General features: G+C 45.4%; 1 protein-coding gene across 1 annotated transcript in view; it reads left to right on the forward strand.

The window, feature by feature from the left end:
• Positions 1 to 23,202, forward strand: part of LOC122534731 — a 122,990-nt gene that overhangs the window by 59,281 nt on the left and 40,507 nt on the right. The window contains exon 3 of the mRNA XM_043665657.1: positions 11,714 to 11,828. Within this exon, the coding sequence (XP_043521592.1) occupies positions 11,714 to 11,828 (115 nt within the window). The remainder of the gene's footprint in view (positions 1 to 11,713; positions 11,829 to 23,202) is intronic.

The following is a 23,202-nucleotide window of genomic DNA, read 5'->3' on the forward strand; positions in this document are numbered from 1 at the left end:
AAAAAAAGGAAATTCTGCGGGATCCAATTTTAAATTTAAAGAAGACTTCTCAAAGTCAAACATCCCCATCTTTTCAAATCGGGAGAAAGTTCGCGAAACGTGGGGCACGCGTGTATCGGTTTTTTCGAATAAATTAACTTTGAAAAAAGGACGCGTTGCGGTGAAGTGTTGCGGGATCCAATTTCAAATTTAAAAAAGACTTTTGAAAGTCAAAAATCCCCATGTTTTCAAATCGAGAGAAAGTTTGCGAAACGTGGGACAAGAGTTCTTTATCCCCGATCCCCTTTAGTTTCTTCTGGAAAGATCGGGAAAAAGAAGGGAAGGGAACTTAATCTCGCGGCCTAACGTCGAGGAATTACAGAATGTATCCGTGTGGGATCAACGCGTCAAAAGTTAGCCAATTTCACGTTGAAACGGGTCGGGGGAAAAAAAAAAAAAAAAGAAAACAGCTGGAATTAGCGAAACGACTGAAATTTATCGGTCTGTCACGTGCGACCAACCAGATTCCGTGTCTCGGAATCCTCGGTTCACGTTGGTCATCATCAATCACGCGGATGACGAACAAACACATCGATCCACTACTTGTTTGCCAGGCCCTGTCCGGTTATTGAGTTATTGACTTTCCTGAATCGGGTCACCCGTGTCAAGGATAGAATCAAAAAGTGCATCGATATCATCGCGTACGCATCGCGCGCAATATCCTCCCGAGGGACGAGCGAAGAGTCGACGAGTACGGTGGCGGAATTTTCGCCAAAGGGAAACGTTGTTCGTCGTTGCGCGAAAATTGCGATCCGATGCCGGCAAAACTTGGCTTTAGAACCAACAACAGACGAGCTCCGAGCTGTCTGTTTAATTTAAACGCGATGTCGTCCTCGTCGCGTCGCGTTCCGAAGCGTTAATTCGTTTCTCAGTTTAATGTTTTAACTTGGTTGCGCGCGTGCGCGCAACTCGCGTCGAAATTTTCCACGAAGAGAAGAGGGAAACGAGATTCGGGTGTCACACGGGTGAAAATGGATTTTTCGAAAGGTGAAAACTAAATGGAGATGGATCACGGGATCACGGGGGGATTCTCTCGGTATCCGTTTTTAGAAATACTCTTGGAAGAAAGACCGCTGAGGCACGGAACAGCGGTGGACAACGTTCACTGTTGCTGGTTCGATGAAAGTTTAATTCCAGCCACCTATAATTACGATACTACGCGTTGCGAAGCAGGTCGTCAGCTCTGTCGTTGCCTGGCGTGTTTTATTAATACACCGTCAGTAATAATGTTGATGAGGCTATTGACACAAAACTGCCATTCCATTTTCGCAAGTATAGATATTTTAATCCACCTTTGTAGCGGCGTCTGCCACAGCGTCGTTTGCAACGTTTTATATCGTTTACAAGATAGGGTTTAAAATAAGCAAGCGAGAAACTAGAGTAATCGTAACGATCGACGTCGTAAATAAACCAAAGGAGATGGGAAACTCGGGGCGTGTTTAAAATTAGAAGAATTGCCAATAGAGAGGCGACGGTGCCAATTAAAATCATGGAGCGATAAACGAGTACGAGGTAATGATCAGGTTTAGAGACACCGGTAATTTCAGGTTACTGCATCGATTGACCAGTTAACAAGATTTAATTAATGCCTTCCGGCTGATCGATCGTCGCGCGTCGGCCAGCTCCGATCGGCCGACCAGCTTGCCAGTAACTCTCGTTTCGATAGTACGGTATACACGTTGACAGGAGAAGAGACAGCAAGAGATGGAAAAAAGAAGCGCTTGGGTTCCAGCTTGGCTGAATTTTCCGTCTTGAATGGCGAGCGGAAACAGAGTCGTGGCACACAATGAATAATGACTGGTCGTTCAATGGGAGCTTAATTCCACGTGTGCGTGATTGCGGAACGGTATGTCGTTGCAGATACAAGTAGAGAGAGAGAGAGAGAGAGAGAGAGAGAGAGGAGAGGGAGTCGCGGCGCTTTTTATCAAAAGCACCGATGTATTAGCGGGACGCGCTGGCGCCATACGGTCGTCCTGAATTGTTCGACAAGTGGATGATTCCTGAATTATTATTCATTGTCCGGGCGAAATTACTGGAAATTTCACGCTTTGCTGAAATCACCGGCTGGCGGATAGCCTTCTCGCGATTCCCTCCAGTCCCGATTTTAATGTCGTTATCGGAACCTGAAATTCGCTGGCCGACGACGCTCGTTTGTTAAATGTACTGCAAGCTTATGGTCCGCACGGATCACTTTGTAAATACTGGTTCGCGTTTGAACTTGGAGTATTCCGACTCTCGTTCGAATCTTTCATTAGCGTGTCACGGTGGTAGAAGATTACTCAAAAAAGAAAAAGAAAAAAAATAATTATCGATCAGAGCACTAGCACTGAACAGCGATCACTTTATGTCAGGAAACATATTTCTGGTGTTATTATAGAAGAAAACGCAATTGTTTCACTCTGTCCACGATTCGCGATTCGTTATAAAAAAAAGTCAAAGTATCAAAGTTGTAATACCGAATATTAAAAAAAATTCAGCATCATTCGAGAGAGTATCTTCATGGCTGAATTGAACACAGAGTGTTATCTCGAAGTTTCCCAGAAAAGAACAGATACAGCGATCGTTATGGATTTCGTTACGCTCGAAGAGTAGCATTCAAGCGGGGCAAAGAGACACATTCGAAATTGAAATTCGAGGAATTTTTGTATGCTCGGCGGTGAACGCTGATTGCGAAGAATTTTTTTTTTTTTTTTTTATTTAATTGACCTACGATCAAAATCGCGCGGAACGATCTGAGATCAGATAGGATGGAAATCAGTGGCGAGTAAATTGATTCGTCAAACGTGTACCTTGTCATTTCGCTACCGGTTTTTGCAACAGATATTTCAGCGTTTTTAATTCCGACGTTGCGTCTTTTTGCCGTTTCTTTCTTTCTTTCCTTTTGTTTTTTTTTCTTTTTTTTCTTCTTTTTTGTGCTCGCGGCTCGAAGCGGAACGAACCTGGAAATTAATGGCACGGTAGTGAGCCACCGGCATTTAAATGCGGCATAAAAATTCACCTGCTGCACCGCACAGTGGTTGCACCTGTATTCATAAGGTTGTTGCGAACGAATTGTGAAACTTACAGATTAATAGGAGGGAGAGGAGGAAGCATTTAAACATTGCCGTAAATTATACGGCGCGATATAACCCCCTGGTTACGAGCCACCGAGTACCCGGAACACTCGAACGATATTGTTTCCATTTTTCTAAGCGCAAAACTTTTCACAACGCTTGGAAACCAGCTAATGTTTCTTCGACAGATGATGACTGGTGTTCCGTCGATTATCAAACACGTTTCGACAAAATTATCTGCATTTTACGAATCCAGTCAATTAAAATCCACTGCTTAGCCGCTCGCACGTTTCTGCCAAAAGTCTTTAGTTGTGTTTAGAGAAAAACTCGTGTATTTTGGAGTGTCCAATTTTACATGCAATTAGCGAATATTGCACGATGTGGGGGAGTGTCAGGGCGATTGAGAATACAGCTTGTGCATAATAATAATAATAATAATTTGAACTGTCTCTGACATTGCCTTCGAATCAAAGTGCAGTCTAAAATCGCTAATTACAAACTAGACGATTGGAAAAGCACGAGGAAGCGATATTTCACCGTGGAGAAAGTAAAAAAAAAAAAAAAAAAAAATGGAAAAATTAAACGATTACTCCCCGGTCCGTAACGTCGCGTCGGCTGGAGATTTTTCAAGAAATTTTCAATCCGGTGGAACGAGCCGAAGGTTCCGATAGATCGGCTTTAAATCCACGCGCCTTATTCCCGGACACGCTCTCTATAGAACTGCCGATGCAAGTTTCCAGCAGGTGCAGCCTTCGGGGCAACGATTCCTTTATCGCCCAGCTTTTTCATCAGAATTACAAACAATCGGCCTCCGAGTATGCTTTTTAATCCGACCCAATAAAACAATCGAGCGTTCCGAGTCCCCTCGACCGACTCTCTTCTTCTTCCTCTCCTCTGTCTCTCTCTCTCTCTCTCTCTTCTTTCTCTCGTCTTCGCCGCGACCGGCTGCGCCGTGTCTTCAAGTCGATGAGATCGCAGAGAAATCCTCACCCTTCTCAATGGCTCCCCTTATTCCTTTCCTCGTTGCAGTTCAACCCTCTTTGTGCTCTTCCCGAACCATCCTTCTCTCTCTCTCTCTCTCTCTCTCTCTCTCTCTCTCTCTCAAACGCGCGCACTCCGCCGCGGTTCTTTTCGTTCTCGTCCCGAGTTTTTCTTCGTTGCTCCCGCGGGCAGCGATGCTCGACCTTCGTCTCTTTTTAAAACAATCGACTCTCGTAAACAACGTCATTCCCAGCTCTTTGTTTTGGCCGGCCATCTTGCCGCTTCAGGGGAAGAGAATGACTGAACTCGGTGAACGGTCTCTCGCTACGTCGACGATTATTTTTACCGGCGGCGTGCTTCGAATAATCCAACCTCTCGCTTCGAGGCTTCTGCCTGAAGCCAGAAGCGCGGTCTCGGTCGGTGACCATTTTTTTCCTCGTTCGAGACTGCTCTCCCTTCGCGAAATATAATTTCTACGCGATTTAAATCTACGATTCAATCGCCGTATTCAAAGTGCGAGTTAGAAGCTCGAGGATAAAGGAGGGGTGCAGGGCTTGCAACGGCTTGCGACCAATTTCCGTGCAGATTTTCGAGAAAGCGAAGTTATTTGGAGCTGGCGGAAAATTCTCGAAGAGAGAACGTCAGAGCTCTGCGAGAACGGCACGCTCGAGGTGGAAGAGTATTTGGACTTGACAGACGAGGCTTCTTCCGACGCTACTTGGCAGGCTTGCGATTTCGTCTCCGCAATCCATTTCGTTGTGGAAGCTTTCTAGTCGCGGCTTCTTCCTCCCTGCTGTACGGTGGGCTGCGAGCCCCCGTAAAAAGCCACGAAATCCTATAAAGCTCGAAAGAGTAGGCGGTAGAATGAAAAGCTCTTAGCATGTCGACGTCCGTTACGATCCGCCGTGCCTGCCGGACTCCGAATGGACTCCGACAATTTAAGAGGGTCCCTGCGATCGGGCGAAACGAAATTATTTGCCGCGATATCCATCCTTGGTGAACGACGAAAAAGTCTCGCCACCTAGACGGAATTGTTGTTGCAATTGTGATGAAACCAGAAATCTAGCCGGACATTGACGCACATCTAACGAAACGGGACACAACCTATACGAAATTCTCATTTCTGTGAATATGGTGTACGCAAGACTTGCGATGTAGAGGTGTTTCAAATCCAGCATATCGAATTAGAAATTGTCCAAATAGTCGTGTGTTTAGAACTCATGGATATGTGCCTCTTAGAAAAATCCAAACTACTATAGGCGACCCACAAATTTAGTCAGTTTCAAAAGTGGGACGTGCATACTCGGAGGATTGTGCAGGCAACGGGATAGTTTTCCATGGGGTGCGATGGGAAATTTTAGAAACCTTTCCCTCTGCTCTACAACTTTTTAGAATTTCCTTTGGAAAGAATATCCAAGGCTGGTTACAAAAGAGGACTTTGAGATCAGACAGTGATTTTTCAGATTTTGTTAAACGAGAGAAACTAATCATCAGACGTCAGTCAATATTCATGGTCATCTTGCGAACTCAGTCGTCGGTGATCTTTCACATTTTTAATCAATTCAAGAACTATACATCAATCGATATTTTGGCTAATTGCAAATGTATCTGTCGAACACAACAGTACCTTAATCCCTCAGAAAAAGCCAAACTTTCGGAACAAAGACAGTGCAAATCAACCATAGTTATTCATTTCTCAGAACGTTCGACCAATTCGCCAGTCGTGGCTGTCCTTGATACACATACGATATTCGGCGTTTGCCTCCTCTGTCTCCAGTGAATTTCCTGTAAACTTTTAACCACGTTGCGCTGGCAACTGATTGCGGACCATAACGAGTGACCAAACCGTATAATACAATAATTCGTCGCTTTCTTCTTTGAACTCGTTCAACTTTGACATCATTGGATAGAAATTATCGAGAAGTAATAAATTTATTATTTGTTTCGCTTAAATATAGTTGAAATTGAGAAAATATTGTAATTTTGGAACAAAAAAATTCTCGACTTGCGTGTCACGTCGTTTCAGCGCGAGAGGAGGTTAATAACAGGAATATTTCTATCGACACGTGTGCGACGGAAGTATTTCGGAATTAATATATTCGAGGCTCTGGCAAGTAATGTCGAGTCGACGCGACACGACGGTGAAAACGGACGAGGCATTAAGTCGAAGGGCGAAGAGCAGAGTCGAGGGTGGGAGGCGGCGATAATGGCGGTTACGGGGACGGAGTGGCTCGGAGATGCCGCTTTCTCGAGGACACGGCGCGGCGTGTAGAGTGACGAGAAGGCACGAAGACGCGAAAACGCTCGATGAATACTTAACGTCCTCCCCCGATGTCCCTAAAGGGCTGCCTGGTAAAACGGGCTTTTGATCCTCGGCAGCCGTTTTCTTCTTTCCCAGCGACGACGCGAAAAATAAGAAACCATTTTTCGTCGTTAACTCGCGGATACCGTTCCGTCACGTACCGAATTAACGTCGCGCCCCGTAACCGGTGAAACTTTAATGAAACGTTGAGTAATAGTCCCGACATTGTTGCCGTTCCCATCGTGGATTTAACGCCACGCTTGAAACTTTAACGCCGCGGCAACGGATTTAAGAGGTTCGCGAGAATTATTTGCGAACGTTTCCGCCTAAGTGGAATTTTTATCGCTTCTGTCAAATTCCCTCGCGCGAGTGAAACAAACTCTACCCGGCCAGGGATTTGAGACTTTTCGATAAAACAGCAAAGGGGAACGGATGGGGAACGCTAAATTTAATTGCCTGCGATGCGTTTGCGTGCCTGGCGAACGACAAAGACTGGATGAAGTCTGACGACGACGGGTTGAAGAGGAAGGAGGGTGTGTGTGTGTGTGTGTGTGTGTGTGTGTGTATGTGTGTGCGGTTGAATAGTGAGTAAGGCGCCAGGAGAACAACAAACCTCCACGAGACCGCGATGGCTGACGCTCCGTTCTAATGGCACCACTCAAGATGCAATATCGCTGCATGAATATTATATAGCATCCACACGACCAGCATCTGCCAGATACTCGCGTCTTTACAGCCATCTTAGACGGTCGTATCGTCGCGTAAGTCCGTCTGATGCACAGAGAGAGAAAGAGAGAGAGAGAGAGAGAGAGAGAGAGTGTGTGTGTGTGAGTGAAACGAATATACGTGTGTTTCGACGTCGCGGCAGGAGGCTGCCGCTTTCTCGGCTACAACCAGCCGCGTGTACCCACGTTTCTACGTATGTACCAGGGACTCCACTTAGCTTGAAAAGCTATGATTATTTCAAGGTGCACTCACAAAAATTGGCTGGCCTGCTGTGCGTTAGCCGGAGTCTCGCTCTTCAAGGGGATCGTTCGTACGGCCACCGTTTTTCGGCCGGCGTGTTGCCGTTTCCCTTTTTCAAACGTCGCTCTTGAAAGAACCCTGGCGGCCCTTTGACGCCAGATCGCCGGAACTTGATTTAAAGAGCACGCTTCCCGGTTAATGTCGGACGCTGCCACGAGTATCGGCTTTTTATTTCTCGTCCCGCCAGCCGAGATATGCTTGATCGCGTCGGCGATTTGTTGCTCCGGAATTTTCTCTCCGTGCGTTTCTCGAATGCGTTCGATCGAAAACTCCTACTGCTCTTGATTCTCTTTCTTTCTTTTTTCTTCTTCTTTTTTCGCATTCTCCGAGACGAAAGAGGATGAAAGATCAGAGATCAAGTAACGAGCAAGGGTTCACGCGACGCTGCCCAGTACGAAACGTATCGTTCTCTTCCTCTCCTGCGTAACTCTGATCCCAGGCGAGATTTACCCGTTTCACGAAATTACCAACTGTTCGTGGAACCGGGACGGCGCAACGTTTTAAATTACGCCGGATGACACACCTGTCACCGGTCTCGCTAATTTGGATTTCCAAAAGCTTCATGAAAATCTACCCACGCCGGCGTCCAGGCGTCACGCTGTAACACACGTGTGACGCATTACACGGCCGAAATGCTGGCGAGGAAATTTCGCCAGGCGTGTACGGCCCACGTCCCGCGGGCGCAACGTATTCAATTAATTGTTAACATGATTCACGGTCCTGCTAGAAGCTGCAACTTTCAAAGTACGTTTTAGTTACTTTGGCGAGTGATCAACGGCAAGGTTCCCTCTGAAAGTATATAGTATACCACGTTCGTCGAATGGAACTCTGGCGAATTAAAAGAGAAGCCTGTGCAGCTCACACAGATATCGTTTCGATCGTGAATAATTTCGTTCGAATTTCGCAGGCGAATTCAATTCGATCCGAAAGATCGTGGTGCGAGAATCTCGTGATAATTTCTGCAAGTTTGGACTGTGTTCGAGGCGACCGCATTCAGGTGGCGATTCACTTTCTAATTAATAAAACGCGTCACCTGGCTGTGAAAGGCGGCGAGTCTTCGCTGACGGGAACGCTCTCCTTCTGGCAACGAACGAAGTTCGAGGTTTTGAAAGGAGTAAGGAATTTTTGTGGAGAACGCTTTGATTCAACGTGGTGGCGACGTTACCCCCGTTTCTTCGAAGTGGAATGTCACCCGTGTTCCCGTGGTTTCGCGCATTAACATTTCATTCGCGCGAGACGAGTGGCACGGTGATTTCGAAGGATCCCGGCTAAAAGACGAGCTCGCGCGACCCAGTCAAATAAGATACGAACGTGTCGTGCGTGAAACATTAACGAGGAGTAAATACGTAAAGAGGCCGACGTACGTGGACTGATGAATAAGGAAATGGGCGCACGTACCACAGACGCACAGATAGCAGATCTGCGAGATCTCTCTACGAATCAACGTGGAGAGAGGGCCACGGCCTTTCGAAAACGGCACGAACGCAACAAATTTCCCCGTGGTTTTCGGGGAACGCGCGTTCGCATTGTTAACTCGCCATCGCGGGACACGCGTTTGGAAATCTGACGCGTTTACAGCGCAAACAATTTTAAATTGCCACGCGTGCGTCGGTGTGTGCTTTTGTCTGTGTAGTTTTCACGATCGTTTATCCACCATCGAGCCAGGGATAAAGTTTTATTACGCAAACGCTGTCTACACAAAATACGAGAATATAACTTCCACGGTTATTTACGCTTTTTTAAACAATACGAAAAATTTCATGTGCACTGCAAGTCGACTGCACTTGCTTGCGTTTTCATTTCGAAGACGAATCGGTTAACGTATCATTTCGCTTTCGTTGAGAGTGATTACAGAAGGAAGATACACTTGGAAAGGAAAGGGGGGGGGGGAGATAATCGTGATGCAGTTCTGTTATCACAATTTTCCATGCATCTACGCAAGAAGGCGAAAGAAGGCTGGGTGGGAGAGGAAGAGGGACGTTTTTTTTCATAATTTGCAAGCACCCTTGGTTTGCGCAGGGTCTGTTCTCGCCTCATTAACTGCGAATCAGCGGAACATAATACCGTCGGGTGAAAAAAGCGTCCAAGAGAGACAGAGCGATGCGGTGAGGGGGATGGTTAGAGAAAGAAAAAGGCGGGACAAGCGTGAGACAGGAAGAAGGGAGATAAAGGGCAAGATAGACGGGAAAGAGGAGAGAAAATTTCGGGACACGGAGTTATCAGGAGGAGGGCGTGGAGGAGGTAATAGCCTGTGAAGGGAGAAGAGCAGGAGGCACGCGGAGATTGTAAAATCGATGAGGTTCTTTCGCGCCTGCCGTACTACCTGACGTTCTCACCGTTTCTTTCGAAAGTCGTCGAAAGACGTCACGCTCGCGCGGCCCGCTTAAAACGCGACGAATTCTCTCGTCGCTCGCGATGACTCCTCGGGCGCCCGAGCTTCTCTCTCAAACACTGTTGAAAAAAGCCCTATTTCTGCAGCGAGAGTATAAACTCTCCGGGTCGCTCGAGGCGTCTTCCAAACTCGCAAGTTGCACCCACGGTTTTAGGGTGCGCGCGCGGGATTCGAAAGTTTGCGTTTTCTTCTCGTCGTGGACTCCCCTCGTTCTACCTGCGTTTCCACGCTTCCGCGCGAGCAGTTCCCTCGCCGAGAGAATTTTTTTTCGAAGCGACGAACAATTTGGGATAATGGTGGTTCGTTCAGTGGCGGCGGATTTATGTCCCCTGGGCTGCAAAGGCTCGGTATAATTCACTTTTCCCCCGGGATTTATGGCGCTCCCTTCTTGCGAATTGGTTTTACGTTCTCCACTTGTCCGTCGTCTCTCTCTTGCGTTTCAATCACGACGAGAGTTGCGAGAAAAACAGAAGGAAGATACCGTGCCAAGTGCGAGAGATCTGTTTAATTTTATCGCAGTCAGTTTGACGAAAGTTTACACATCGCGGACGGAGATAGCGTTTGTTGCTTTCTTCGCCAGCCAACTCTATTTTATCTCCTTTCCTCGTCAGTGGAACTCTTCTTTTCCCTTCGGGAATTTAAGAACAAGAGCACCCCTTTGCATCCCCGAGGATCCACCCATGTTTCATCCGCGCGCTGTTTTTGAATTTTGAATTTTCACGTGAGTCTCGAGCGTTGTATTGTCCGCGGAATTGTCGATGCTCGACTCTCTCTCTCTCTCTCTCTCTCTCTCTCGTTTGGACCGTAGAATCAAACAGCGTTTTGTTCCGAAACGCCGTTTTAACCGATTGCCCGCTCAGTCCGGGCGACGGCACGTCGCTGCGCGAATTAAAGGAAATTCCATGGACAGCCGGTCAGTGTTAAATTCCAAAAAACGGCGATTAAATTGTCCATCGGCCCCCTCCCCCCCTGTTGCTTTCACTTTTCGTCAAAGCGCGAAACGCGGCAGGCCGCAAAATGCAAGCACCGGCGCGGTTCCCGGATCGAATCGAGTCCGTGGGAAATCGGATCGGTTTTAACAGCGGATCGGAGGATCGACGAGGCGATGGCCACGCGCGCTTGTCGTTATAATAAATTTACGCTCGATACTGGTCCGCGTGGCGCCCGATATATATTCATATTTATTTATGAGGAATTTACGCGACCCTATTGATTTTTCGACGTTAACGCTCGTCGGCTCGTTATTCTAGCGCGGAACGTCCCTTTCAGCCTTTCGAGCGATTCCGCCGGCGAACAAAGCGAGCCTAGCCTATAGCCAAAGGCAGGAGTCCAAAATGGCTCGATGATCAATTCCCGCGGCATGAAGGGAAGAAGGGAGAGGAGGTGAGCATGATTTAAATATTAAATTAGCAGAGGCGCGAATTGAGAGGCTGCACACCGGTGCCAGGAAAAATAAATAAATGCCGGTTTCCTGGTGGACAGGCGTCTACGTGCGTCTTGGACGTATCCTGTCGAAGACCTGTTGAGTGACGCGAGAAAGTAATCCAAATGACGTGTAAAATATCTCGATACGAACGAGAAAGGATCTCACGCGTCGTGACCAACGTCCAACGTCGTAAATTGCACGTTAGCAACGAGGCGATCTGGAGATTGTTCGAGAACTATTAAGCTATTTAGCTTTTCATGGTTTGTGAATTGCGAATCGAGTACTCGAACAAACTTGAGTATTTAGGAAAACATTGGAACGAAAAGAAAATAATCTAAAGCGGGGAGTGTGACAGCACTTGCCTCAGAACCAACCATCGAATCGAAAGGATCGCGAATCATTTCGCAGAAATCACAATTTCTAAGATATATACGTATGATGTCGATACATGTAGTAGATATTCGTCACAGTGGAAACGTAACTTTTGATTTCAGATATTACTACACCGCCCTGTACGTACGTGAGATACAGTAGCCTGGAGGATGTGAGGCCGCAGGAGCTGGGATTCCATCAACTGGAGTTCACCCCCACCGTCGTATCGAAAATAAGGTAAAGAGTTGATTGACCGGTGACGCGCACGCGTTATCAGAGTTATTGTCGTAAAGAGCTTTGTTCTAAGCGTTTTTTGCATTGTTGCATTTTTATCATCGCTAATCAACCCTTTAAGCGCTCATCGGTTTATATATACACTCTCCTTAAATAGCAACGGTGTCGTCCGAGCACGCACGATGGGAAGCCTTTTCCCCTTTTTCCTCTCTCTCTCTTTTCTTTTGAAAAAGAGGAGAATTCTTCGAGGAGAAAATTGATTGGAAAGTAATTGTTCCACGTTCTATATACGCGTGCCAGAATATCTCAACAATAGTGTCACTTTTGCGAGGCGAACGGGAGCGTAACGAATCCAAAGTGTAATGAAATGTAAATAAATTCGAGTCGTCTAGGTATTCGTCGCGGTTTCTCTTTTCGGTAAGTCTCCCTAATCGCCTGATTACTTACGCCACGAGCAAATTACAAAGCGTCCCTTTAATTCACCAGCGTTCAATTAATTGATAATCGAGGTTGGAGCACAGTTGGAATTCAATCGAGCTGCTAAATTTACCAACCAGAAGTAGAATTTCCTTTTCAGAGATAGCAGGGAGAAAGGTAGGAGTTGCTCGCGTCTTTTTAATTATTTACTTGGATCGAAACAAATTTTGCTCGCCGAGCGGATTTCCCGTGGAAAATTTTCGTTTGCAACGCTCGCGGAATTAAAACGTCGAAACGTTTCGAAACGTTTCGAGGGTGGATCGCGAGAAGAAAATCCGGCAGCGGGAATATCATAAAAATCAAGGGTGCACCGGGCGATTATTTACGGTGGAGGAGCTAGCAACGGCACGAATAGGAATTAAACGCGAACAGCAGTTTAACGCGATAATTAATTCGAAATCAGCAGAACCGCTCGCAGATTAACAGACATCCAAGCCCCGGTTTTAGTTGTCTCGCTCCAGTTTGCGCTTGCAAGCCTCCGCCCCCCCCCCTCCCTCTCGCTCTCGTCTCGTTGCCCTACCATTTCCACGACTCCCGGTCGTGTAGTTGCTGCAGATAAACGCGAATACTTCATAAGCTCGTAATCCTGGAACAAAACGCCCGCCAAGAACAAAAGGATCCGACCGTGGGTCTCTGTCTCGCTCGGCCTGCTTCCTCTTTCGACTCGCGTTCTCGCGACGCGACCCTCTCGATACGCGTTGGCAACAACAACCTCTCCTCCACAGAGGTGGGGTTCGTTTCTTTCGCTTTCTCCGTCCATTTAAGTAAGTCTTAACCAAGTCGCGAATAACCCGGAGTCGGTTATTAAAAGTCACTCCTCGCTGGCAACGAGCAGAGGACCTCCAGCTGCCAGCTTTACTCTCCGCCTTTTGTTTGCGACGCTGAATGGATCTGATGTCGAGAGACGGGGAGGGTTAATGGTTTACGCGCAGCGGGAGTGGCGGATGGCCTCGGGAATTTTTCGGACGCGTTTCCTCCGCGATTTCTTTCGACGTTCCTCTCCAGATTCGGGGACGGTACGAGAGAGAAATCGATGGGGGATACGACGAGAGATCTCCGAGAATTCTTTCTTTATTGTCGGAGAAAATACTCTCGTACTTCTCGGGTTTGATAGAACCGAGCTAGACAAATAATTTGAAGTTCCTTTTGTTGTAAAAAAAAAACGAGACTGAAAACAGTTGCTTCATTTTTTCTTCTTTTTCTTTTTTTAATGATGGAATCTTGAAGATCATTGCTATCTTTGGGACACATTTCTTCGTAAGAGAAGAACGCGAAGGCGTGTGTTAGAAAATAGGTTGTCGAACGTGTCGCGAGAGAGAAAATACACGTCTCGCGAGTATCAGCTGTTTTATTTAGACGACCGTTTCCGGTTTCCTGGTTCTCCCTGCCAAAATTCACGTTCAGTATTCGCGGTGGATATTTACTTTAGGCGTTACTAAAAAATACACGCCACCGCGAAAAATTCACGGGAGCGAGAAACTCGAGTTCGAGCCGGTGGCGCCAATTTTCGGCAACGTTCGGCCAACTGCGCCGCGAAAAAACCGATGAGAGCCAAGTCCGAATATTCCCGTATCGTAAATCATTATCAGAGAACATGATCAGCTTTTCGATCGCGAGTACATTGTACCCCTGTGTTGGACTGTAGCAAAAATAGAATCCGCCTGAAAATCCCATTTTCCTCGGATCGCGCTGAACGTCAAGCATCGCTGCCACCCGAAACGAAATTACGAAATGGTATTAGATATAGGCTAAAAAAGAAAAAAAAAAGAAACAAAAGAAAAAAATAATAAAACTAATCTTCGCTTTGAAACCAACAATCTGTAAAATTTCTTTGATGGTGCAAACATGGCGATCAATCGTCGGGTAAAAACGAGGATTTTGGAACGTTCAAGTTTTCTTTTACCGGAACTACGCCGGGCAATTTTCTCGTGAAATATGTTCGCATTTATGGAGATTGTGTAGTTCGTGATTCAGCCTGATACCTTTATCCAAGCTTAACTTCTTTCTTTAATTTTCTTTTTTGAACTTGACATCGTGATCAAGTACTTGTGTGTGTGTGTGTGAGAGACTCGTATGTACGTATTCGTGTTAGTAATATTACGTTTTAACATACTTGCCTGCGTTTTAACGAATTATAGAAATTTTCACGTTTTTTAGCAAGTTTTTAAAAGTTTCACGTTTGTTTCACGAAGTGAGCAAGCAAAGTAAAGACTGAATGGATGTTATTACATGGCATTAACGACTCGATCATCGCAACGGTTACAGCCTCATAAAGTCTTGGCAAGCCTCAGCGATGATACATCTTGTAATCTCTTTTCCTCGAGGAATAACGGAGTTCCTCTCTCGCCCGCGGGCCATAATCTATTTCTCTGCTGCATTTCTGCGCCGCTCTTCTTTCTCTCTCACGCCCACTCTTTCTCTTTCCTCCCCGTAGCTTCATCGCGTTCACTTTCCGACTTCTTCGCCGGTGCAGCTGAACCACCGTGTCTTTATCCTCTCGAGGGAGGTTTATTCTTGTTAGGTTAAAACCAGGAAAGTAGCGGCAAGCAAAACACTGGTTACATTCCCGTTCCGCCGCGGAGTAGCTTCCAAGATCGCCCTCGTTGTTCCATTCATTTGATTTAATCGACACCGATGATCGTTTCATTAATTCGCACTTGACAAACACGCATCACTCGCTTTACTTCAACGTCGAAGTTAAAATAAAAAAAAAAAAAAGGATAACGTCACATCTGTGGAAAGAAAAATAAAAAAAAAAAAGGAACTGAAGAAGACCCTTCTTCAATTATCCTTGTTCCGTTTGTATCAGGAATTCAATGAATTCGACGGATAACAGTGTCAATCGCAGTTGAAGATTCTGGTCCCTCCGAGACGGAACTTTGCACCCCCCGAAAATCAAATCTTAGATTCAACCTGTCTGCTCGTTCTATCTGTGTCAGGGTGGAACGACAAGCCAGTCGGTCGCTCGACGAGGGAAATCGGTATTAAAGGATGAAAGGATTTCGTTTCGACGTATTTTGCCTGTAATCCAAGCGGGCCACCCCCAACTGGTTTTCTCTACTCTCTTTTCTTTTCGTTTCTTTTTTCTTCCCCTCCCCCTTATCGCGGTCTGAAGCCGAGAACTTTTCGAGATTCTATAAGCTCGCTCTTCTTTCACCCTTCTCGCCCCCTTGCACGGGGATCAAGCACGATTTTCGGCTACAAAGATTGGAAGTCGCACTGGCCGTTATTTCACCCCTCGAACGTGCCATTGTGCGCGAAATCTTGGAACAAGATGGCCAATGGTCCTTCTTCTTCTTGTGTGCGGTTACACAGACCGCACTTTTTCTCCTCCTCGGAATTTGGAAATTCCGGCTCGGAATCAACACCCGGATATTACCAGCGGCGGCAAACTGAAGATACTTCTTTTCTTTCTCGGGCATATTTCTCTCTCCTCGGACGCGGAGAGCCCTCTGCCGCTCCATGGAAATCCGAATTGATCGAACAGGGTGGAAAGCGCCCTGAATCTATCTGGAATTCATGCTGGACCAGCTCGTCGATGATATCAATGGTACAGTTTTCTGATTGAGTGTTAGTGTCAGCTCTCTGGAGAAGAGGGAGAGAGAGATAGAAAGATGGAATTGAAGAATTGATATCGATAGATGGAAGCAGAATTCTATGAAATTGTACAATTGATATCGATAGATAAAAGTAGAATTGTTATTCGAGAATTGATGGAAACCAGTATATGGAAAAAAAAAAAAAAAATATCGAACGTTAATTGTTATGAAAAACCGGGAGGGAGGGGGTGGAGATGGGCAAGTGGAAGAAGGATAGATGGTTCTACACGAAGGGTAATGAATTTTTTTTTAAATCGTCGGTTGTTTCGCTCTTATTTTTGAAATTTCTATTTTTTACGTCAAAATATGAACTCAATTATCGAGAAAAGTTAATAGATGGCTGCTTACCTCCCGCCACGGGAGCTTCCTTTCATATTTTAGCAAACTTCATCGACGTTCGAGTCTTTTATCGAGAAAATGGCATCCTGATCGATCATTATTCCTTTATTGTTCACCGTTATAGTCTTCTCCTCTCGGCGAAAAGGAACGATGAGCGCGTCCCTTTTATTTTTGATACGCCGAATAATCTTTAATATCACGAGGAATCGACGATCGTTCCTTTTCGCAGTTCCTTTTCTTTTTTTTTAAACATTGGACCAATATTGTAACTCGTATCGATATAGGAAAGATTTTACCTCTTTCTTTCTGTTCAAAGATCTTTCCTCTCCACGTAATCGACTGGCCGATATTCCGCGATATTTTCCCGCTGTCGATGACATTTTACACAAAAATCGAAGATCGTCGCGCCGCTTGTTATTACAAGCTTCGCTAAGGGTTCGCGCGCAGGCTATAAATTACTTTCCCAACGAGACGTAGTCGACCACAGACCCGTCAATAATTCATCGCGGACCTGCTTTCCACCGAAAATCCTTTCACGTAGACGTACAGGAAGAGAGAGAGAGAGAGAGAGAGAGAGAGAGAGAGAGAGACCTGCTGTACGCTGGCACTGGAAAAATATTTAATTTACCGAAAAAAAAACCTCGGCGAAAATATATCACGCGGGGATGGAAATTTCTTTTATCGCGGATTTTTGCAAATCATTTTCGTGAAAGTTGCGCCAGATATGAGAGTGTGTAACGCGAAATTTAGGTTGCGCCGTGCTTTAGGCACCGGGGGGAGGCGGGGGGGGGGGCGAAAAACTTTCAGAACTCGCAGGTTCGTGTTTTCAACCCATCTTATCTCTATGAAGGAATAAAGTCTGCTTCGCTCTCGAGATAGAAAATCGATTTTCAAAATCTTCAGTCGTCGTCCCCAAACGAGTCTCAGCGAAATTTCGCGAAAGGGAAAACAGAAAGAAATTGAACGGAGAGAAAACCACGGAGGGAAATTCGTGGCTTGAAAAGTAGAGACGAGTAATCTAGCCTTAAGTGTTTCTAACGCCATTACAAATCGCCGAAGAGTTGAAGCTGGCTTCCTAGTTAAAATACGCGTCTTCGTAATGGGCGAAGGCATATATTTCCGAGTCAGCCTCATTTACTCTTTCACCGATCTCTCCCCCCCCTACTCTCACCCTATTTTCCCTCTTTCCTTTTAACCGCTCTTCACACGACCTACATGTACAGGCGAGCAGATACACCGAGCGAATGTGTTGCGTTTCAATGTTTCAGCGGAACGTTCCCTCAAGTATTTATCTTTACGCTCCGCGGCAAGTCACTCGATTATGTGTGCTCGTTTAAACGTTTAACAAACCGTTCTTACAGACGTGCGTTGAATCGACGATTCTTTTTATTTTTTATTATTTTCTCCAGGACGTTCTTCGTGACATTGTAAGAAATACTTCGTAGCCTGATGCTCGGAAACAGTTCGTGCACCGACATCTACAAAGCACGATTCCGCTCGAATTCCTCCGTGATATGCAAATGCATCGCGCCGCGGCGCGTTGAAACGCGGCTGATTGTCGCGGAAGGATTTGAGAAATTGTCTGACGAAATCCTCCCGTTTGAAGACGTTACGTGCCGGCATAGATTCGATTTTATCGTCAAACGAATTGTTGACAATTTTGAATCGTGTCACCTGTTGCACCCGCGACGCGATGCACCTCCTCCGATACGATATTAAAATGCAAACAGTCAAGAACAGTTTAAACCGACGCACTCGACCCGCGCTGCAGCCAGATGAAAACCGAAGATCGGATTGTGTAAAACGTGACGAAGACTGTTGTCGGTGTACCTCTTCTCTCAAGCAGAATCAATTTTCAAGGAAATAAATCGTGATAATTCTGTTTGAGCAACAACTCGAGAACTCTTTGTCTTGCCTGTTACGGTATCTTTACTCTTTCTTTTTGCGTTTATGCACGACCGAACTCGGGGAAAGCCTGCCGTCAAGCTTGCTACGACGTCAGTAGTACAGGGCCGATATAAATCAGACGCTGGAGAGAGAACGATTCGAACTGCGCGTGATCCAGCTATAAACTCGGGTCAGAAACAATGTCCCCGTGCCGGAGAATTTTACAGCGATTCGTTTACAACCGCTGAAGTGCGATCGTAAAGTTGGACGATCGTAACGTCCGACATGCAATTATAGTTTTACGGTCAGTGGATGAAGTAGCCGTTTACTTCTTACGTCAATTTATTTGTATCGGTCAGCTGCTCGAGTGGATTCACTCTTGCTCGTTTGCTGTTGTATTATAATCCCCTTTTCTCATGGTTGAACAGCTATGTGATTCGAACGACATTGCCGTTCCGTTCTAAAAAATTTTCACCACATCGAGAACTGGCAGATTCGTGCTGCATTGCCCTGAAATTCCCGCGCAACGCAACTTTCGAACGATTCGCCTTTATTTTAGTATTAATTAACAATAGAAAAGATTTTATAATAAAATCATTATAAATTTACAAACTTTATTATATATTTGTGTAATTATTGAAAAAAAATTTTTTTAATTTTTTTAAATAAGATGATTAAATTAGTAATAAATGTATATATAATATACTAATAATTAAATATATACATGGAGTATAAGGAATTGGGCAAAATAAAATAAATATATTCATCTGTTTATCAAAAACATGTTTCATTGGAAACAACTTTAAGTCAATCTGCCCAATGAATAATTTCATGGCTGTATAACTGTACAAAGGTAGCATGATCAATTGATTTTTAAATGGAACGAAAAAATTAATGAAATATAATACTGTCTCATATATAAATTATGAATTTGGATCACCCGAAGGCACACACGCAAGGGATCCCGCTGTTCGTCTATTTTACAAGTCGGCCGTTCTCTCATGCTCCCCGTGCGAGATAAGATTCTCCCGAAATTTATCGAGACTCCGCCGCTTTAACGTACTCATTTTCGTCGGGGCGCAGTCGGTACCTTATCGGTTCGGGAAAACTTGGAAGATTCATCGACGCGAGGAGCAAAAAAAAAAAACGGCGGAGAGAAAAAAAAAAAGATCGCGTGTGTCTCGCACGAGCAAACCACCGCGATGTAAGTGTGCTCGCAATCCAATCCCCTGCCCCCCTACCCATTGGTGCGATTTATCAGACGCCGGATTTCGGCCAGCTTCGAATCCTGCGGGCCATCGTTTCGTTTCAACGACCCATTTCCTCTGCATTCGTTTCGCCTGGAAACCGAGCGACGCAACCACACGCGGACAGGATTCTAGGATTCCTGGTTAAATAAAGGGTTGCTCGACACCGAGCAGAAAATCGTATCCAGATGTCAGCGAACGCGGAACGTTCGAACCTAAGCGAAACAGCGTGCTGGAAATTTTACAATTTCAGTTCTTCAGGAAATAGATTTTGGACGATCGAGGGTTATTGGGAGAATTTTGCGAGCCCTCGATGTTAATAAGTTTCTCGTTTTACTCCGTAGCTGTAGACAATTTGAGAATTTGATCCCAATTCCATTCGAGTACTCACGCACGCGTGTATATCTTTCACACAGTATCGACACTCGTTCTCAATTCTCCCTCTCTATCTCTATTTTATACACACTTTCATCCGTTTCAGACAAACTACGGAGATATTCCCTGAACACATTCGATCACATCCATACTGAATTTAGGTCGCGCTAGATGGCACATTTGGAATTCGATCTCACGCCTCTCTCTCTTGTTAAATTCTAAATACAACCGTTTCGAACGATACGGACGATCCGTTACGCGCGAGAAGATTTTTGAACATATCCAGATGGGTGTACTTTCGGTCGCCTAATTTTCATCAACTGCAATAACTTCTACAATTCGTTCACAATACACAAACTGGCCGAACAACACTCCCAAGAGTTTCGCCGAAAATTTCCTCTCCGGATGGAGTCTGAATAAAAAATAGTTGGAAGCGACATTTGCCCGAATAAATTTGCACGGATTTCATTCAAAGCGGAGCGGCTCGAAACGTGAATTACGAAAGGAATAAAACGTCGCGCCGGTCGAGCAGGAATCCGATAAACTTCGTTCACGCGATACACATATGCAATTTCGTATTTGCAATCCGGAGCGGTGGCGTCACGGCCAGTCGAAATCGATTTCCCAGCCGATTCATCTAACGGTTACGTTATACTTCCCCTCCCCTCTGTCCCCTGCTCCCGTGTTCCTCCAGTGTTCACTCCAGCTCCGAGCCTTCTCACCTTCTCCCTTTCCATTTCACGTCAGATGACAGCCAATTTTTATTCCGGTGATTGCATTTGCAATTCCCATGCGAAACTCCCGTTTCCAGTCGCGGCTCCGATACGCTCGGTCGATTCTTTCCAATAGCCTTCGCCCTTTCAACCTATCGTTGCTTTCTTGTTTCTCTTTCCCTGCCGATGATCGCTGAAAAACGATGAACGACCGCGAGGGACACTCGCGCACAAGTATGCAGCTCGAAAGAATTTAATCGGTGGCTGACGAGTGCGAGGAAAGTCGGCGGTACAATTAAATTCACGTTGATATGAAACGCGAAAGATTTTGGACCTAGAAGGAACAGGAGTGCTACCGGAAGACTGTAAATGACACTTGGAAGTCAATTGGATTTTATGCGAGCTATCCGAATGAGTTGGACGAGCTGCAATTTTTCGAATTTATAGTTGCATAAATTGTACAAACTTTACGCGAAGGGTAACGGATCGAAATTCGAGAAGTTTGATTTTATATAAATGAATGATAGAAGAATAACTATATATATGAATATCGATTTTATAATCTTACATAATGTTCGTTATTCGTTCAACTCTAGTTATCCGCAGACATTGCAGAAATGCGAAATAATATTCTTCGATGTATAATGGTAGTGTGGGTTGCGAAAATCTCATTGTTAGGTATTCTTTTCTAATAGCGAGGCAACTATAGTCTACGTGCCCGATGCGATCGTCGCAACGAAAAAAATTAGATCATTTGTCTAGTCTTAATCCCTGATCTCAAGACGTATAATACCAGCAGATTGTGTGTGCGTGTGCAAGTGTGTACGAAGGCAGAGGTTTTAACTGGTTCGCGGACCATAACGAGTGACCGAACCGTATACAATAGAATCGTCGCTTTCCTTTTCTTTTGAACTCGTCGGTGATGACATCGCTGGATAGAAATGATTATGAAGTAATAAACTTATCATTCGTTTTGCTTGGGTTACATTTAAATATACTTAAAACTAAGAAAATGTTGCAATTTTGTACAAAAAGTTGTCGACATTCGTGGCACGTTGTTTCAGCTCAAGATATTAAGGATGAAATTTGCAGCGTGCAGATCTTAAGAGAGTTGAGTTAACATTTCTTTGTATTCAGATTTGTTTAGTTTCCCTTAATTACTCAAATATTAACAAACTTTATACGACAAATCGCAATGGGTAAAATTTTTCTCGCTGTATTTTACATCTCGCCGATACGTAGCTTCGTTTTCGCGCAGAGGCAGACGTCTCGTCGATGGTACAGTTGCATTTATTTAACGCGGCTAGCTGTTTACAGCTAATTATTCTTCGGAGAGAACGGGCACTGACAGACTTATTTAGCATCCATTTGGAGCAAAACACGACAGCCAGTGTGCCGACGGACTTAAAAGAAAGAAGACGAGGGTCCTCTGAATGGGGAAGAGCGAACGCCGCAGAAACGAGGTACAGCTCGTGAAAACATAATTCCAGTTCCTTAAGAAGCAATTAATTCCGTTCCCGAAGGAACGATAAAGGACGAAGGAAACGGCAGAGCGCGGAGCTAGACATTTAAATTAAGTGGCTCCCTTCGAAATTAGATCAGGGAGAATGTTCTTCGTTGTCCCGTGCCGTCGCGGCCAGCCAGTAATTCGTTCGTCCGCCGTGTGGCTTTCGACGTAAAATTTTCAAGAATCCGGGCAATTGACCGGGACAGCCGCCGGGATGGCAAACATCACTTCGAATCGAACGGCGATAAATCTAGGCGAGCCAACCGCGGGACCAACCGTGATTTTGGTCACGTCATTGTTCGATGATGTTTGGTCAATATGTGCTTCGAGCATACCGAAACGTTATGATGACCGTTTCGGCGATATCTTGACAGACGGTGTTTGCACGAAATACGTTGCACGCCGTCGGTATTTGCAATTTTTACTGTCAGATTCGCTGGTATAGAAAAGATATAGAAACGCTGGAATCGACAGTCGAAGGTTTTGAAATTGGTTTGAAAGTGTATTCCTTTCAAGCGTTTGTCGAGTAAAATTTAAACGCTGTTGCACGGACTCGGGAAGCGGTTTCTTCTCTCATGCGCAGAAATCGATGCGAGTATTTCATAGCGGTTAGCATCGCCGTGAACTTCACCACATTCAGGAAAGAAGGTTGGTTCATCGACGAATCTCGGTTGTTGCTACGCTTTAAACGTCTCGCCGGAATATCCCACCAGGCAGCTTTTAAATGGAAATTGGCAAACTTTTGTCGTTGTCCTTTACGAACGATTCGACTCGAGTAATTTCCAATCGGCAATAAATTTTGATAAATAAATAAGAAAGAAGAGAAAAAGGGGGGAAAGAGGGGACAGAGATCTAAAGCTAGCTTTCGTACGCGCGCGTACATCTTCGATCTCTCTAAAAAAAGAAATTCCAGCAGGAAAAGTTTTCGTCGCTTGCCAACCAGTCTCGCTGGCTGTTGAGTAATAAAAAGTGGTTGCCGTCTCTCGAGCAGCGTCATTCAACTTCAAACTCCTCCAACCGAAATACGACAAATCCAGCGGAACCGTAGAAACAAACTACGGCACTCGTGTCTTCGGCCAGGCCATTGGCATGTTTCGGGACGAGCAATTCTCCGCTACTCGTTCTGGCTTAACCCAATTCCGCGGAAAGTAGAACTCAACCTGATCGCCTCTCTCGGCCACGAGAAGCCATCGGTAATGATTTCTCCCCGAACCTGGGAGTGGGATACAGAAG

Source organism: Frieseomelitta varia, unplaced genomic scaffold (assembly GCF_011392965.1).
Source record: "Frieseomelitta varia isolate USP_RPSP 00005682 unplaced genomic scaffold, Fvar_1.2 scaffold_634, whole genome shotgun sequence".
NCBI classification, from domain to species: Eukaryota; Metazoa; Arthropoda; class Insecta; order Hymenoptera; family Apidae; genus Frieseomelitta; species Frieseomelitta varia.